The following is a 16,327-nucleotide window of genomic DNA, read 5'->3' on the forward strand; positions in this document are numbered from 1 at the left end:
GCAATACAAGTTCCGCTTTGACCAAAACAGCTGGCAGTAAAAGGGTTAAGGCTGAAGACACAAGGAGCTACTTAGTAGCAGCTACTTGTCACAGCTATTAAACACCAGAAAATACCCTGCCATAGACAATACTGAGCATTACCTCTGCTAAAACACACATAGAGACAATTATCAGTAAATGAGCAGCATTGTCCATTTTTGTAGCCATGACAAGTAAGTGCTACTATTAACTCTGTGTGTCTTCAACTGTATAGATCTCTTCCTTTACTGATAAATCTCATTTAAGCAACCTACCTAGATCACCATGCTTCAATGATCCAACAGAACCCATACAAATAAATACACCGGTGGAACAATTTAGAAATGTAGAAATTGCTATGAACAAAGCCACCTTCCTTTTAAAATGTGACACCCCACAAACATATCACCCCTTCTTCACATAAACACGCAGAGAAAACCCTAATGAATGGATCTTTGATATAACCACATAGAACTGGAGGTGTGAGTATTTTCAACCCTGAGCATGGTTATGGTGGGAAAGTACTCCCCCCACTTCTGCACAGATCCCATTGAAGTCAATGAGAGGCACAGGAGGGATTTTGGGAGTGGGGGGGGGGTTTATACCAGAATTAAATATGCTGCATCAACATTAGCTTTGATGTATGGCCAACTTTAGCCTTCCGAAACAATAAAATTCACCCTCCACCTATGATGATCGGGTCAGTAGAGCTATAGTGAGCTATAGTGAGGTATATTGTTTATAAACCCCAGTATAGCCATGCAAACTTTGAGTATTGTATGAGGTATTCAAATAACACATAGAGTAATTAGGAAAAGTAAAAAATGTATTTATTAGGATTTAACAATGTTTTTCATACCTTATGGGCCACTTACAAATAGCCCTATTAGTAAGTGTCTCATTAGGCACAAAACATGTTTAGCTTGTGTAACATAAGCTAATAAATAATAAAGCTAGTTAAAAGATGGGAGGTGCATGTAATTTCTTGTGCAAATGAAAATAAAAAATAAGTCAGATTCCAATGTACGTGTTGGTGTTTATCACAGTTTATTAATCACAGGCGAATTAGTAAGAAATCTAACCAATGGTAAAACAATTCCACAGATTTATAAAGTAGGTACTACAATGATGTATCATGTCAGTTAGTTAAATTATATTTAAAAATAGCAAGGAAATGTATGAAATAACATGCACCTAATTTTAGCTTAATTAGCTTTTTATTGCTATAAGATGCTGACAGTAGTTTAACTCTGTTTCTGCTGATTCCACCTCTGTTTCTCTAAACTTGTTGAACCTCTGTTCACTTTTGTGGTTCAGATGGCACACCCCTTGCTGTCACTATTACCAAAATACCTGTTTCACAAGTTAAAAAAAAAAAATTGCAGCATGGCCACCATGAAATAAATACTTTTTGTTATCTGTAGAGGTAGACATTACAAAATAATTTTCTTTAAGTGTAAGTACCTTTCAGATGCAACTCTGTGCTTGATTTGCCTCTTATGTGGACATAATGTTGCATTTTCTTAGAATGTTTTAACATAAAGTGAAAACTAAATAGGTTTCTGTTCTTTAAAAAAAAATTAGCTCTAATACATTGTCTAGGCAGAGGGAGCACATACTAATTACACATATATTTGACCTAACCGGCAATCAAAATCTGACTCAAACTCCTGCATTTAATACATTTTATTTAGAAATGTTAATTTACGTAAAAAGAATTCCCTTTTAAATTATTGATGAATTACAGTATATTTTTGTAATGGAAAAAAAGAGACTTTTTAGTAAAGTTTTTCTAAATCATCTCTAAAAAGCATTTTTAGAAAATCACATGGGCATTTTTTATTGCATTAATATAATGTCTTTCTAATGATGTGACAACTGACATTTTTTTTGACTCTCTTGTATACTGTAACATGGAATGGAACTCATATTTTCCAGACTATCTGTCCCAAGGAATGGATCTATCAGGAATAGAAGTGATTGAAAATGATCTGCTTTTCATTGCTCGAGCCCGCCTTGAGGTTGAAAATCAAGCCAAGCGATTATTAGAACAAGGTGTTGAAACACAGGTAGGTTTCATATATATATGGAAAGAGAGTCCCTAATTCCCTGACAATGCAAATAGACATTGCTTGGGTGTCTGGGTCAATTGCACAATCCCCCTGACCTGGTTGATATGCCCTCTGAAGTGTGATCACTTCTAACCAACAATAACTGTACTACAGGGAGGACATATAGTGGGTCCAGGTTGGGTTATGAGTCAGCAAATCAGGGTTGGGCATAGGTGTGCCTAACTGGACCTGCACAGGACTCTTAAAACTGGGCACACAGCTGGACAATATTTGTTCATTCATTTTGGTTTGGGATTGTACAGTTGACCCAGGCACCCAAGCAATGTCTTGTATTTGCATGGTCAGGAAATCTGTGACTCCCTCCCAAAGCCTGATCACTTTGCAGGTATACTGCAGTTACCCAACCCAATGCAGGACTCTACTATGTGTGTTAAATATAAATTCAGTGGAAAGTGCTTGTCATTGTAGCTGGTAGTTTCTGAGCTTCCATAACTAATTTGGCTCATCCTTAGGTGTTTTTGTGATTTAGTCCATCTTACACCAGGGTTTGTTAACTACTGTTATCCAGGAGGGCTTCAAATCTTTAAATGTGTATTTGTTGCTGTTACTCAAGTGACATTTTTATGCCTGCAAATCTATTTTTAGAGATGAATGCAAGATAGCTTTGGAATAAAAAGACATATACTACTAATACCTGTAATTTGCATTACAAGTAGAAGCATATGAAAGGCAAATGTAAGATTTAATATAATATTAATAATAATGTTATTCACCCCTCTTGCTAGGGTCACGGTTCTTTTGAGAAGCAAACAAATAAACCACACCAATAAGTTTATATAAAAGGGAATATATTGAATAATAAACTTGATTGTTACAATTAACTGATTAAACTAAAACAATATTTACACTATTTACAGTTACATTATTGTTACCACCAGTGTAACTGAATAAAGGTCAGCTTGTCTTCCCATCATGGCTGTCCTCTGTCCTCCAGCATCTCTGGTCTGCAGTCCTCACATGCTGCCCCCCCTCCCCCGGTCACTTCAGATGCTGTGCTTCAATGCTGTCCTCTTCCCTACCATCCAGTCCACATTTTCTACACCTTTTCAGCCACTGCCCCTCATACCAACTGATCAAATGGGAAGATAAAAACCACACATTGCATTCGTTCAGGAACATATGAGAAGGTATCTCGCATACTGTCCCACCACAATTCACATAAAAAACCCTTTGATATGTAAGCTTCCTGGACAACTGGCTCTGTAATCAGCAAAACTCCCCCATACACAGTGTATAACACATAAATATGTATAAGGCCCCAAACACACACATATATAAAAATAATGGCACCCAAGATGGGCAATTTCTTACACAAAGGAATTGTGTGTTCTCCATCTGACATAGTTATCCTTCTTGCTGCCCCAGACCCCATACAGATTTCTTCTTCTGATCATTTCAATAAGACACAGCACATTATAGTTGCAGAATGCTGAACAGCAAGATAAAAGAATGCCTTTAGGTGCAAAACCCAGATACCTCTGTAAACCTGGTAAAGAAAATATGAGCATTTTGCACTTAAATATTTCATACACAGTACCAAATAAATATGAACCCCCCCATGTATTATATATTTAAAATGGTGCCAAGTTTTTATAGGGTCTACCATATTTTAGTAAGTCACCCTAGAAGCCTTAGCTTTAAAAAAGAAATGTGTCCATGTGCATTTGTATGTGTGACACACTGAAATGATGCAAGGAACTTTGTGTTAAATTAGTTTGCTGTATGTCATTATACATAGTAAGGTAAAGTTATGCAGAACTGTTTGTCACTATATAAAAAAAACTAAAATTTAAACCCTACAAATGTACAAGAAGAGTATGCAGAGCTGAGCAGGGAACAGTAGAAAAAGGTGTGATTGGTTGTTTGTGCTTATATATAGCCCCAAGATAGGAAAGCACTATAAGATATGTTGTTCTAAAAAAATCAGATGACAAAGCAGTTAAAAGAGGGATAAAACACGGCTAACTGAAGCTCTGTATTCCTCAGTGTCTGCAGCAGAATGAGGAGTGAGTGTGTTTCACTCTCTGCTTATGTGTTTCACTTCTTATCTGTGCCTGACTTGCTGTTATGAGCAACTGACCAATGATAACTTGGCAAACAAACTGCTGTGCTTTTTTTCAAGTCTGGTATAGGACAGTCCCTGCTTTTGTTTTTTTGTTTTTTTTTTCCAAGTCTGGTACAGAGCAGTCCCCTGCTTTTTATTTTCCATATCGGGAAGGCCACTGGCCCTGTAGGTTTCCAGGAGCTGTTATCAGAGCTCATTTCAGGGAAATAGCATAAAATGCAAATTACAAAGGTTTCTAACTGAAAAAAACAGTTGAGAATTTTTAATGGGTTTATATTGCAATTTCATTTAATTTGGTTTAAATAGCACACACAAGCAGGGCCGCTCCAGCCATGAGGCAAGGTGAGAACCTTGCTTTATGCAGAAGTGAGTGGGCAGTTACCAGGGGTGGCAAAAAGCAATAGCATTCTCTGCAGTAGCAATGCAACCCCGCGTGAAGCGGGAGCAACGGGATGGCAGAAGCCACAGGATCGCCAATGCACGCACACCTTATGATATTTGACTATGCACTCCTTTGAGACAAATTTTCGTTTTTAAAGGTGGTGCCCTAGCAGAGAACCACACTGACAAAGACCTCTTTTTTTGAACTTAGTGAAATAGCAATATGTTGCAATCCCACCATTTTAGATCTGAAGTAAATGTAGAGAAGAATAATGCCAGTTTTATATGCAGCTGATTTTTTTTTAAGCTATATTGCTTTTGCCTTATAAGACCAGCTCTAATCATTTGCTACATTCAAAGGGATTGTATTTAATCTTCTTATTTGTTTTCAAAGTACTGCTTAAATGTTTTTGACAGTAAATGATATCTACCTTAGACTGCAAGCAGAATCATATCAGTTTTTTCACATTCTGTCTCTTGCTTACAAGTTTCTTATTGCCTAGCAACCTCATACCAATTTTAAAGATGCTGCCATCTGTCTGAAAATGGCCTGATTTAGTGCAGCATTATGGGGAACTACTTTGTAACCTGACAGGGACAATGTTTTCTCTTTGCCAGCTTTGAATGTTTTATTAAAAGTATGTATTTTCATATATTTGTTTGAATAAATTATTTGAATTATTTTATCTAGATTGTCAGTCTGATGCTTTCTAGCTGTTTGGTGGCTGTTTCTCTATAAGCTCCAGTTTACATATGCTGCATTCTATAGCCATTATTTTTTAATCGCAACAACAATTTTTTAACATTCATTGGAAAGCTTTCCAAAAAGAGTATAGGTTGTTATAGCAACAAATGGAGGACACAATTCATTTAAATATCTTTAATTTTAGAATTAGGCAGATGTCCAAAGATGTTTGGTAATAGATTCACGGTTCAGTTCTATGTTTGTTTCGATATGTCTAGTCATGAGCCCTTATATACTTCTTGCTGGGATAACTTGCTCTCTTCCACATCTAAAATTGTATTGTTTTATACTTTTTATTAGTTTGTGTGGGTTCGGGGTTATCTGTAAGAAAACTGTTACTTGCAATTCAACTGATTTTATTGTAATTCTCTATAAACTATTGAGCGCTGCTAGCAATATTGAATTTTTTGTAGTTTGAGCAAAAATGGTAATCAGTTATGCTATGAGTCTATACAAACAGCATGTGCCATTTGGTTGTACAGGTATGGGACCTGTTATCCAGAATGCTAGGGAACTGGGGCTTTCTGGATAAGGGTTCTTTCTGTAATTTGGATCTAAATAACTTAAATCCAATAAAAATCATTAAAACATTAATCAAACGCAATAGGATTGTTTTGCCTCCAGTAAGGCTTAATTATATCTTTAGTTGGGATCAAGTACAAAGTTCTGTTCTTTTATTACAGAGAAAAAGGATTTTTTTTTTTTTATTTTTTTTTTTATTATTTGATTAAAGTGCAGATGGCTTTCCCATAATTCAGAGCTTTCTGGATAATGAGTTTTTGGATAACGGGTCCAATACCTGTATGGTGAAAAAACTGTTATGCTCCTAAGATATAGTAAATCTTCTAAATATGTAATATCTATAACTTGATAAGCCCATGTTTTAAGTTTTAGAACACAAAAAGCTAGTGACATTTTTAACCATCTAGTGCAGGATAAAATAAAACAGAGTTGATGACCTAAACAGATTTATTCTGTTAACTGGGTTTTTGAGTTACAAACATTCTACACATATGCTTATATATTTTCTCTATGTTATCTATGACTTAAAAACAGCTTAAAAACAGCTTCTGTTTCCTATTGCTTCCAGTATTTCATTTTCTTATTTTCTGCTTACCATCTGTTACCATATCCATGACTCATGGTTGAAATATAACTACGGTATAAAAAAGAAGGAATATTTTTTTTCCTCCTCAAGGATTTTAAATAGACACAGCTGTATTTTCCTCAAAACCATTACAAACCCTAATGTCCTAATGACTTTATAACCGCATGCATCTTATCTAGGTTTAGACACTTGGTCAGTGGCAGGCAACCCCCCTGATGTCCTTTGGAAAAAACAGTGTGAATCTGTTAAGATACTTGGTTGGAACCTAGAAAGGGCAAGCATCATTAGAAACCACAAACAAAGATTTCATTGTGAATTTGTGATTTGTTAGATATTAGCGGTTTTAGATTGCTCATACAAGGTTTTTGGCTCAACATCTGTTTTTAACAACCCTGGGGTTGTAGACTGTATAACTTTCTGACAGCTGCTGAGCCAAAAGCTTGTCTAAAACTTCCAATATCTTACAAATCACTAAACATTGAAATTAACGTAAATGTAAAAGTGCTCATAGAACATCTTTTTCATCAATCCATTTTTCTCTTTAAGTGTTCAGCGTACATGCCTACCTTTATGTCTCAGCATTGGCAGAATATCTTTGGTACCCACAGTGGAGGCAAATGCGCATATGACCAGCTAATAGCACTAACAGTATATATAAGACTCAATGCAGAAATCACTGCACATGCTTCAAATTTGTCTAGAGACCATAAAGGGGTTAAAATAGCTGGCTAAACACATTTGTTGCATGAGGGTTTAGAAGTAAATGTCAAAGCACAATTAAAACAAATTAGCAGTTCACGGAGAAGCCTTTCTATAACAAACTGCAGCTTGGGTAAGGGGAGGAGCCTGTTATAGAGGCTATCAGTGGACTGCTGAATTTAAATGGGCTTGTAGGGATCAGGAAGTAGAATGTGATTTTAGATTCAAATTAACAAAAAACTTTTCTTTGCTAATTCTCTTAATTAAATGGCATATAATGAAACTAAAACCCCTATCTGTATATAAATTAGTGGGACATTCAGTTCCATTATGCTGTTGTTGCAATAAAAAGGAATAGGAAGGAATAGTGCTTTATGTACAGTAGCCCTCTATAGAATCTGTAGGATTACATGAGTATTATTTTGATTTTCTCTGGACATAAGAGGATTTGTAGGGATTTTAGCATGCTTGGGGATTGCCATTAAAGGTTTTACTCTGAAATAATCCTGTTCTTTCTCACTGCATTTTGACACTGTAAATACAAGGCTTTCCAAAACACAATATATTTCCATTCTAAGTAATTATAAGATGTTAGTCATCACTATACATCCTGGAGTACCCAGAAGTATATTGCATTTCATGTTGCAAATGGAGATGTTCCCATTCAACAAAACTAGAATGCTGGTGGTTGAAAAGTCTTGTCTGTTTATAAAAGTATTTTGTATTAAAGTTTTTTAAGGGTTCATGCACACAGTGGTTTTTCATACTATATGGATTGGTGGGTTTTTTTTTAGTAGTTTTTTTTTTTAAACAGCAATGCCTATGATAACTGATTTCCCGTTACCCAATGGGTCTTGACTCACGGGAGTTGAAAGCAACACTGAACGTGATAAAAATTTGTGTAAACTGCATACAGCATTGATATTTGTTCTCATGTGTTTGTACGTAACAAAAGCAGAAAACCGTAAGACATTGCTAAGCGTTTAAGTAATGGTTCCTAGCTGTCATGTATGTGAAGATCTTAGAGTGTAATGTTAATAAAAAGAAATTAGAAGCATTCCAGAGGCCCTTAATAATTAAAGTACACCATTAGAGAGTTTTAACTAATGTTTTTTTTCTTTATTGAAAACAGAGGAGGATGTCAAATATTAATTAAAAGTACTTAAGACCACCTAAGGCTTAATTACACAAGAAAGTGTAATAAAACAATGGGGTAAAAGTATCTACATGCTTTAGAAAGCCCTATTGGTATGAAATGTGTTGATTGGTTATGTGATGGAGCAGGCCTTGAAAGTTCCCTCTCTGCCTTGCACCATTACTTTGTGTGTTGCTCCATGTTCCTTTGTACATGCTTGCTGAATGAATATACTATGTTTCAGAGATGACTTTGGTGATCCCCACAACACCTATATTTTTCTCCATGGCCTCCATTTACTAGTTAGAAAATAACAAATGTACCGTCATACTTTTAGTCTTGCATTTGTGTACATGGTCGATTGGCTAAAATAATTATATTTTTATTGTGCTATACCAAACGATCTCATTATTGAAAAGTTATTGAAAATTTGTCTATATGGCATGCTTTAACCATACTTTTCTGTGTGACTTCATTGTAAGCGGTTTTAAGTGATTTTAGTTTATATGTGGTGCCCTTTACTTTTTTCAGTAAAGGTATCTTTTAACATACTTAAAGGAGAAGGAAAGGTAAAAACTAAGTAATCATCAGAAAGGTCTTTTGAAAGTCCTCTATCAAAAGAAACACAGGATTTCTTGTCTTTTTTTTTTTTTGTAAACTTGATGTTCCAGTATCTGACTTCCTCTCTCAGAAATATCCTTAATTCCCGGGGCCAGAGTGTGCACAGTTCTCTCCTCTCTCCCTTCCCCCTCCCTTAGGAATGTGTGATCTCGGCTATAACAGCTAGAGACTGCAAGCTACCTAAAATGGCAGCTGCTGTCTTAAGCAAAAGGAGAAAGCTTCTAAAGCTGTTTACTCAGATATGGTAATGGTTTCTGAAGAATAAATATATTGTTCTAGGTGGCACTAATGTGGCAAATCTATTGGCAGTAAAATGCCAAAATGACTTTCCTTCTCCTTACATGCTCTCTGATGGTGTACCTTCCTTATTGAGCAGTTTTTCAGTTGCTGTTCCTGTGCCTCTGATAACCTTATATTGTTATAAGTTTGTTTCTTGTTGTAAGTAAAGTGCACCCTCAATAGGGTCCATGACTACCGAGTGTATGCAGTGACTGTATTGTCATATAAAAGTATAATGCTTTGCATAAAAAAAGTCTAGTCAGTGACTAGACAGATTGCTAATGTCTTTTTAATGTAGACTGGTTTCCCTGTAAGTACATTTACTTCCTCATCAGTTAGCAAATGCTGCTATTATTCTTAACTTAGATTATTATGATAAAGTATTATTTACTGTAAATTAAAAATGTATGTGTTTTGTGTAAAAATTGAGGGAAATACATGGGATGTAGAGTTACCTTCTCTTGCAGGATATGTTCTTGCTAAGAACACAATTCAGTGCCAAGTCAGATTATAATTCCATTTGTGTTTTTCGCTGCTGTCGGCTGATAGTTAGCAGATTCGCTAATAATCTATTTAGGGGAGCTGTAGAATATATATCAAGCATTAATAGACAGCATCTGCATGTGACAGCTGAGCCTCTTCTCTGGTAATCAGCGAATCATATTCTGAAAGATTGATCCAATTATACTTCTGTTGGTTAGAATTAATTCATACTGTTCTACTCAGCAGCAGCAGGCAAGCAAATGGACACATTAAATGAGTTTGTTGGGGTTGCTATCAAGAAATATTTCAGGTCTTCAATTCAAATATTCATAGTGATCACATACATAATATGTTAAGGAAGCAACAAAAGACTACAAATACTATTTTCCTACAGTATGTTGATGAGCTGTATGCTTTGTTTAACATTCTGTTAATTTATTATACTAAACTAGTGATGCAACAAACTATTATTTTAGGAACCGGATGAATCCCGAATCCTTTGCAAACGATTTGCTTGAATATCGAACCAAATCTTAATTTGCATATGCCGTGAAAACATTTCAACTTCTGTGTTTATATGACGTAAAGTCAAATCATTTTAAGGATTCGGACAAATCCTGCTGAAAAAGGCCAAATCTTGGCTGAATTCCGAACTGAATCCTGGGTTTGGTTCATCACTGTACTTAACTGTACTATACCATTAAAAATTGCTGAAACACTATAGAGATTTCTCATAGCTGCCAGTTCTAAATCAGTGGATCATGAGCTAAGTCTTGTACATCATTGTAGGAAGTATACACCTTGGTAAATAGTGCAGCATGAGATTTAACCTTCTGTGTGTAATGCAAGTGAGGGCAGAAACAAGTTAAAAAGACAAAAAGGATCATTTTTATAAGCAGATATTGGATTCACTTTAGGTGATCTATTACCTGTGTATTGTATTTTTAACACATTTTCAGGGAACAAATACTGTCATAGATCATTCTGTAAAGTGGCCCTGTGCGTACATAGAATGATTTGTTTCCCATTTAAAATATATTATTGCATTTAGTATGTACTACATTTTATACCAGTTTATTAAAAATGGAGATCACCTTTTTTGCTTGTTTAATTGAAGTAGCCTGCTACGATTACTTTGAGTGAGCATGTCTGTGCATTATATATTGATTTAGAGTAGAATTTAAACATGTCAAAGTAAAGCATTGGTAAACCAATAAATCTAAACCTTTAGTTTTTTTCCAATCCAAGTAATTGTTTGTGAAGCACTTGTTTTTCCGTACAGCCCTACTGTCAGTGCAGGATGACTGGGTTAAGATGATCCTCTCTGGAGACAGGACAAACTAAGGAACTCTTTTCTTCTCCTCTTCCTGTGTCTCCACCTCTCTCTCCTCAGTTTATTTAGTTTGTCCTGCCTTGGAGGCAGCAATTTCTCTTCTCTTTCCACAAGTATTATTAAAATGCTCCCTATTAAGTCTTGTGCTTACAGGTAAAGACTAAAACATAAGGATTATCACTGGAAAGTATTGAGGTTGAGTCGGGAGTGCTCCCCACAGTCGTACTTGAGTCCATAGTTGTGTGCTCCCTCAGACAAGAGGTATCAGTGTGCTCCCCTGACTAACATTTCAGTTGACCCGCTCCCTCATATTAGATTCCGTAAGAGTGCTCCTGCATATGAGCCCTGTGTGTTTTGGGGCACTCTTAGCTCAAGGCTGATCCCCATGCTGCCATAAAACAGATCCCGGCAGCCATCTTGATACTCACTTAGGAGTCTGTTCCACTCACATTGGCGGTCATCTTGTTATTCCAGCATAGGCCACAATTGGTGCTCCCATCTGCAACAGGCACATAGTTACATAGGGTTGAAAAAAGACCAGAGTCCATCAAGTTCAACCCTCCCAAGTAAACCCAGCACACATAACCTATACTTACCAATCTTTACACTCACATACATAAACTATACATACAACTACTAATACTAACTGTAGATATTAGGATCACAATAGCCTTGGATACTATGCTTGACATGTGGATGTCATTAATGGAACAGTAACACCAAAAATGAAAAATGATTAACAAATCTGCTGTGTAGCCATGGGGGCAGCCATTCAAAGGAGAAAGGCACAGGTTAGTTAGCAGTTAAAAGATAGAACCCCATTATATTCTACATAGCTTATCTGTTATCTACTATGTAACCTGTGTCTTTTCACCTTTTTTACAGCTTGAATGGCTGCCCCTGTGGCTACACAGCAGCTTATTTATATAAACTATAGTAGCACTGCTGTGGGAAACACACCAGTTTTACCAGTGTAGCGCAGCAGTACATTATATTTTAATTACTTTTAAACACATTTTTTGTTGTTACTGTTGCTTTAAGACTACCATTACACGCATACTCACTGGTGTGTGCTGCTACCAAGCTTGTCACAACAAAGCCTTTCCATTTGATGACATGGTTCCAATCAACTATCCAAAAATCCATAGACCAGGCCATTTCAGCCTATACATCTCAGCCTTCTTCCAAAGCAAGGCCTATTAAGAAAATCTTCGTATTTCAAATGGGATGTTGGTTTATGGATTACAGTGCAATGTTACTTAGATAGCCCATATTTTATGTAGCTGGAAAGCAGTTTGTTTCCACAAATAAACTTACCATTAGGAATGTAGACAACATTGGCATTTATTCATGTTATGATTCCTATACATTAGTTGTGCTTGCAGAATGTTAACAATGAAATTAAAAGGGAATTAGTATTAAAATCATAAACTCAGTGCTAGAACCTAACCAGGGTAAATTTATATATATATATATATATATATATATATATATATATATATATATATATATATATAATATATATATTTTACACCTGATTTAACTATCAACCTCAAATGTCTCTGGCCCTTACACATTTTCTTCTCCTTTCCCTTTTCTTTTATTTTCTTGTATTTTTATCAGTTTATATTTTTGCCTTCTTGGCTTTTTATTCCCCCCAACTTCTCGGTCTCTCTGTATCATATCACCTCTGTTGTCTGTCACCTCGCTCATCTTATTCCTGCATGTATTTTTATTTCCTATTTCTCCTTTCCTGCATCATCTTATTTCCTCATGATTAATACTTTCCTTACTCTGTGTCATTAGCCATTCTTTCATTTCCCCTTTTGCCTCATATGCAATCTACCCTCCTTCCTCCCCACATCCCTGTCTGAAATTTTCTACTTTCTGCATCTTTTATTTAACATATAAAAATTATTTGTCTTTGACCTTAGACACAAGACGGAAATGATAACTGATACAGACTAGAATCAGGATTAAAAAAAAGTTTTTTAAAAAAAATGACCATCAAGCTTGTATATAAATGTGTATTTGTAAAGCAGCATATTTAATGATATCTGTGTATGATTTTTGGCTTAAAAATAAATTTTCAGCATAAAAAGCAGCAGCTGCTGCTTAAAACTACTATGTAAAGAAAAAGAAGGGTACCCCCTCTGGCTGTGATCCTCCAGTCAGAGGGGGGTTCCCTTTTTTACACCATTTTTAACCACAGTAATTTGCCAACAAAATGTTTCCTATTGACTTGAATGAGTTGCATTATAAATATATTGGCGAAAAATACATAAAAATAAAAATACAGTGATAAGGCATCATGAAAGAACATACACAGCTTTATAAACTCGCTATTTATATTACATTGCTTTTTACACATTTTCCAGGGTAAATAATTTCACACAGCATGCTAAATAGGCCCCTAAATTAAATGTAATGTAATGTATATTTTTCTAAAATACCAAATATCTGTCAATGAATAATTTCCTACTTGGCCTCTGGACATTTTTTATTACTTGACATATGCTAATGGGAATGCATTTGTAGCACGATACACGCATACATCTGCACCATCACAATAATGTTTGAATTATTCACCATTTCACATGGTATTGATGGTGTTACAGATACAGGATTATTCAAGAGAGTAATATGAATTGCAAGTAGAGTAATTATTTGTGTCAGCTTTGATTTGCCTCAGAGGTATGCTGTCATTACGTGGAATCTTTAAAGGTAAGTTACACTGCATATGCATTCACCTTGAATTTCCAATGCACTGAGCTGCAGTTAATGAACTCACAGCCAGTCCTAAAAAAGGACATTTTAAATTGCTTGCATGATATTTGGTTTTTCTTTTTTTGTTTGTTTTGTTTTTAAGTGGCGGGTCACTTTAAAATGAACTTTACACATACTATTGACAGTGATATTTGAAGTCAATTGCCGGTTGGTCTTCAGTTTTAATTTTGTTTTCTTTATTATTTAACCTTTTGTTCACCAGTTCTTCAGTTGGTAAATCAGCCCTTTAAATGCCATATATGGTGAAAGCTGGTGTTTCCAGCTTTCTCTTCGATCTGTGCCACACTGGGTGTTTGCTGGCAACATGCCAATGTAGCAGGGTCGGTGACCTGTGGCACTCATGGGTAAACTGTTATCTGGTAGCTGTTCTCCTGCTAATCCTAACAAGCAGGCACTGGCTTGAATGGCTAGAATTTTATAAGCCCTGAAAAAAAAATATGCATTTAATAAAAGCAATGTGAATTCTGTCTCTGAGTATATCTGATTTCTGGTTGCTGGGATGATGACCCTAAAAACAAAAGGCAGAATGGAAAGGAAAAAGTTAAAAAAAAAAAAAAAAATCATAAAAAATTGTCCATATTAGTGTCTTCATTGGGCATTATTTGAGGTCATGTGATGGTATAAAAGAAATACACCACTACCTGCAAGGCTGGCATTTTCCTGCTATTGAAGATAAATTATTCTGTGTTTAGCAGCAAGCTGTATCTGTTTTTTGGGTTGATTGGTACAATTAATTGTAATTTAAAAAACAAGAGCAGGTGTATATAGATTATAAAAAAAAAAAAGCAGTGTGGCCATGACTCACTTGCACATGATTGCTAATTAACATTTTGTTCTAATTCAGGCATTGATTCTATAGCATTTCCATTCAGGATATGACAAAGGAAAACCAATTGTAGAAAAAAGAAATTGTTTTATTACGGGCTAAAGTATTTGCAGCTTTTGTGTGAGGTGTAAGATTATGATAGTGAGAATATTCTGCAGTTTGTTTGTTTTTTTTAAACTACTTATAACATGTAAAATTTGCCCTTGGATTTGTGTCTGTATGTTATCCACCTGCTTTGATTGTAAAACCAGTGGGAAAGAACCTCCGTCCTACTGTGTCTTTTAGCACATGGTGCTTAAAGGACAAGGAAAGGCTAAGTCACTTGGGGGTGCCAAAATGTTAGGCACCCCCAAGTAACTTAAATCGCTTACCTTGTACCCTGGGCTGGTGCCCCTGTTAGGAGAAAACAGCACCAGCCCGGGGTACCTGTAGCGGAGTGCTTCTTCCTTCCGTCTTAGTTTTGGAAGGACTAAACCACAGGCACATGTGCAGTAGAGTGAAAAGCCGACTTCTCTGTTAAAGTTCGGCTTTTCACTCTACTGCGCATGCGCGCGACCGAAGACGGAAGGAGGAAACGCTGCAGCTACCCTGGGCTGGTGCTGTTCTCTCCTAACAGGGGCACCAGCCCGGGGTAGAAGGTAAGCGATTTAAGTCACTTGGGGGTGCCTAACGTTTTGGCACCCCCAAGTGACTTTGCCTTTCCTTCTCCTTTAATATCTCTGTATTTATACTTATTTATTACTATGCTTGTTATTAATTATCATTATGCTTCTCGTCCCTGTGTGTACTTTCCTACTCTGTAAATTGTACAGAGCTGTGTATTTATGTAGCGCTTTATAAAACATTATACATAGATACATTGGGCGCTTTAAAGGAGACATATTGGTTAAACAGAAAATTCTCTTGTAGGCAATTATGAATAATATATGGTGCTGGTTTCACTTTGGTTTAAAAATGAATCCTATCTGTAAAAATTGCCCCTTTATTGGAGCTCCCTATAGATCCTCTCAGGTCCCTGACTGTGTTTTAAATGAGGGGTGGGCATCGCCCAATGGTCCCTGCCAGAAGCAGAGTAGGAGGGAGATAGCCAATCACAACCCTGCAGTCACACAAGTAAAGACAGGCTTCAGTTCCCTATCAGGTCAGCCTAGCTGCTGATAGGTATTGAGAAAGGAGGCAGCAGGAAATGGAACAGTTGGGCAGACTAGTGGGGTTTTGGGAGAATTTCTCAATAAATCAGTCTAATACGCAACTTTTTTAAGCATATACCTTCTATATTTAGAGGAGTATAATACGCTGGTAAGTTCTTAATTTTCACGTGATTTGTCTACTTTAATATATGTCACTGTGTGCTCTGTCTCTCCGAATAAAAGACCGATTTATCAAAATTTGAATTTGTATAGTTTTAGCATACCCCCCAACTGTCCCGCTTTCTGTGGGACTGTCCCGCTTTCCACAGCCCATTCTGCTGTCCCGGATAGTTGAAGTAATGTCTCGCGTTGCCTTTAACTTCAACTCTTCCTGCTGCCGTTTCTGGTTAGCATAGTCTCGCGAGAAGAGACTATGGCGTCACGATCCAACTGCTCCATATTGCGGCTACGTGAACGCTGCTCAGTGCTGCTGTGTTCTGCTAGTGCTGGGTGAGTCTGGGAATTGGAGTGCACTGAAGGGCAAATTGCATTCTTTCCTGCTCTTTTCCCAAGCAGCTCTGATT

At 36.4% G+C, this 16,327-nt stretch overlaps 1 protein-coding gene across 1 annotated transcript in view; it reads left to right on the forward strand.

Moving 5' to 3' along the window:
• The window catches only part of cog5 (component of oligomeric golgi complex 5), a 129,377-nt gene that overhangs the window by 61,748 nt on the left and 51,302 nt on the right, over nucleotides 1–16,327 (forward strand). The window contains exon 7 of the mRNA XM_031899016.1: nucleotides 1,958–2,088. Within this exon, the coding sequence (XP_031754876.1) occupies nucleotides 1,958–2,088 (131 nt within the window). The remainder of the gene's footprint in view (nucleotides 1–1,957; nucleotides 2,089–16,327) is intronic.

Source organism: Xenopus tropicalis, chromosome 3, assembly GCF_000004195.4.
Source record: "Xenopus tropicalis strain Nigerian chromosome 3, UCB_Xtro_10.0, whole genome shotgun sequence".
NCBI lineage: Eukaryota > Metazoa > Chordata > Amphibia > Anura > Pipidae > Xenopus > Xenopus tropicalis.